General features: G+C 32.2%; 1 protein-coding gene across 1 annotated transcript; it reads left to right on the top strand.

The window, feature by feature from the left end:
- Positions 1-397: 397 nt before the first annotated feature.
- LOC137647900 (uncharacterized) lies at positions 398-868 on the top strand. The gene has a single exon (XM_068380852.1). It carries the CDS (start codon positions 398-400, stop codon positions 866-868), a length of 471 nt encoding a protein of 156 aa, XP_068236953.1.
- Positions 869-3,189: the final 2,321 nt, after the last annotated feature.

Raw genomic sequence — 3,189 nt, 5'->3', positions numbered from 1 at the left:
TATAAGAGAAAAAAAAAACATGACTAAATCTGGATTAGCTAAAAGGTGTAGGGTTAGAAGGGATAGTCTCAAAAGAAGAAGAAGTAATCTTTGGGCTAAAAAAAAAGTGTTCCGCACATGCTTACAAGCTTGTACACTGTTGTGGTTTTGCTTTTTTTCCCCATCAATTGCTTTTCCCGGTCAAGAGCATTGTCACATGGAAAGAAAATCCTGCAAGCAGTGTCAATATCGCTACTACCATCGGCAGCCTACCTTTATATCTGCCTTTGCCCTTTCCCATGAGCTGTGCATTGAAAAGTAATACTCCCTACATGTTATTTACCCTTGGATATGGTGTAGATGTGACCACTGCAACTTCTATCATGATCTTATGAGCTTAATTATGACCAGAGGAAATATGGGGCCTTCAATGTACAAGAAGACCGTATCAACATACAAATCTCCCATACAACGTCCAGTGATTCATTCTCCAGGTACTTTGGAGAAGCTGTTGAAGACCCTTGATAATCCTCCCAGCTATAAACATCCGAAATCAGTTACCCCTCCTTCCACCTCTCCTGCTCCTGACCATGGGCCTTCCATGCCTCCGGCCACACCCGGAGTACTTACTACTGTTTCTATCCCTGTTTCTGTTCCTACCTCCTCACCTGCCCCAGCTAGACCCCCTGCTGTTAAGAATATGGAAAAGATCATTAAACCTCTTGCAGACATCCCAGTCCGGATTTCTTTTGCTCTACCGTCCTCCAGCCAGCCTTCGGCCACTTCAAAACCTCAGACAGAAACATCAGTAATGGACCCGAGCCCTAACACTGATACCCCTTCACTTAATCTGGCAGAGGGACATCTGCCTGACTCAGCTTCTTGCTGAAGCATCTTCCACTCTTCATCTAGCAGCAAAGTCTCTGTCCACCTCCACAGCACCAGATTAACTGTTCACCTCACCAGTGCTGAAGCATATGTCCACCTCACCACCATCTGAGCCACTGTCCACCCTACCATCACTAGAGACACTATCCACCTCATCAGATCCAGAGTGGCTTCCGAAGCTTAAGCTGCCGTCAACTAGCGAAGTGCCCTCGTATGCAGGAGTAAATTCATTCGCAGTTGCACACCCTACTATACATCATCACTCTACCAACATACCTGTTCTAGCCATTATCCCTGATCCAGTTGTCCCTACCAACACTGTCCCCTTCCTTAATTCCTTTTAACCCCCCCCCCCCCCTCCCAACCCCCCCAACCCCCCTCCCCCCCTTTCGCCCACTCTTTCCCAGCCAACTCAACTCTCCGCCCCTTAAAGATATTATTTCTTTCATCCTCCTCCTTGTGTCCATCTTCCGACTTTTCCAATCCCTCCCTAGTTCCATGCTCTCACTCCTACTCAAGCATAGCTGATTTTTAAAACTTGTTACTTCTCCTTTTCCCTCTAAAATTCCTTCACTCCTCTCCCAGTTCTTCTACTCACTGTTACTTACTGCTATGAAAACCTTTTCTACCTTTGAAGACCTTCCTTTCAGTTCAATGTTAGGACTGTTCATTTGGGTCTTAGCAGTCTCGTTCTTTGGGCTGAAAAAAAGCACCTCCCTTCCAGGTCCTGTGCATAGTTGTGCTGTAAGCAAGCTGGTTTTCAGGAAGTTCGTTGAAGATTTCGTCTTTTTATTGAAAAATTCAACATTGAAATTTATGCTCTTTGTGCTGAGCTACTGCCTCAAAATAAACTCTGTGTAAACCTTATGTGACACTCTGTCCCTGGGTGTTAGGGATTGTAAGTTCGAGTAAAAATCCGGACAATATGGATGAATAAAAGATCCATGCAATGTTAATAGACCAACCATATAGACATGTAAATTCAAGGGCCATATGAGGAAGGACTTAGTTCTAATAAGTAAAGTTTGAGACAGCGAGACCACGTGAGTAAAGGGAAGTGAAAAAAAAAAATCAACGTTTCCACTGATTTAGATGTTTTTAAAATTTTGATTTCCATAAAGAATGTGGAAAACAAGGTTAGAATAATATCTGGACTAGCTTATGGTTTGTAGTTCATGGAGTACAGGATGTGAATATGGAGAACTGTGAATTTTAATTCATATATGCTAACATTGACAATAAACTTATATTGAACGATATGTTTTGTTTTTCAAATACCTCATCCGCCTAAAAAAGGCATACCCAGTAGGTAGAGTCATAGAGTGTGAGTGTGTGAGATGAAAAACCCTATACAATTTCGGAACTTATGAATCTAATGCATACCAAGGGGTTAAAAAAATCAGGTTAAAGATGTTTGTGGTAGGGCTTTTATTCAAACGCTCTCACTTCCAAAGGAAGTTCCCTAATCTTTTTATATAAATATATATATATATATATATATATATATATATATATATATATATATATATATATATATATATATATATATATATATATATATAGGTATGTATATACGTATATGTGTATATATATGTATATATATATATATATATATATATATATATATATATATATATATATATATATATGAATATATATATATATATATATATATATATATATATATATATATATATATATATATTTATATGTATATATATATATATATATATATATATATATATTTATATGTATATATATATATATATATATATATATATATATATGTATATATATGTGTATATATATATATATATATATATATATATATATATATATATACATGTATGTATATATATATATATATATATATATATATATATATATAAATATGTATATATATATATATATATATATATATATATATATATATATATATATAAATATATATATATATATATATATATATATATATATATATATATATATATATATATATATATATATATATATGTATATATATATATATATATATATATATATATATATATAAATATATATATATATATATATATATATATATATACATATATATTTATATATATATATATATATATATATATATATATATATATATATATATGTATATATATATATATATATATATATATATATATATATATATTTATATATACATATATATGAATATGTATATATAAATATAAATATTTATATATAACCTATATATATATATATATATATATATATATATATGTATATATATATAATATTTATATTTATATATACATATATAAATATATA

The sequence above is a fragment of the Palaemon carinicauda genome, chromosome 10 (genome assembly GCF_036898095.1).
Source record: "Palaemon carinicauda isolate YSFRI2023 chromosome 10, ASM3689809v2, whole genome shotgun sequence".
Lineage (NCBI taxonomy): Eukaryota > Metazoa > Arthropoda > Malacostraca > Decapoda > Palaemonidae > Palaemon > Palaemon carinicauda.
Note: the sequence above shows the minus strand (reverse complement) of the source record. Positions and strands in the feature narration are given on the sequence as shown.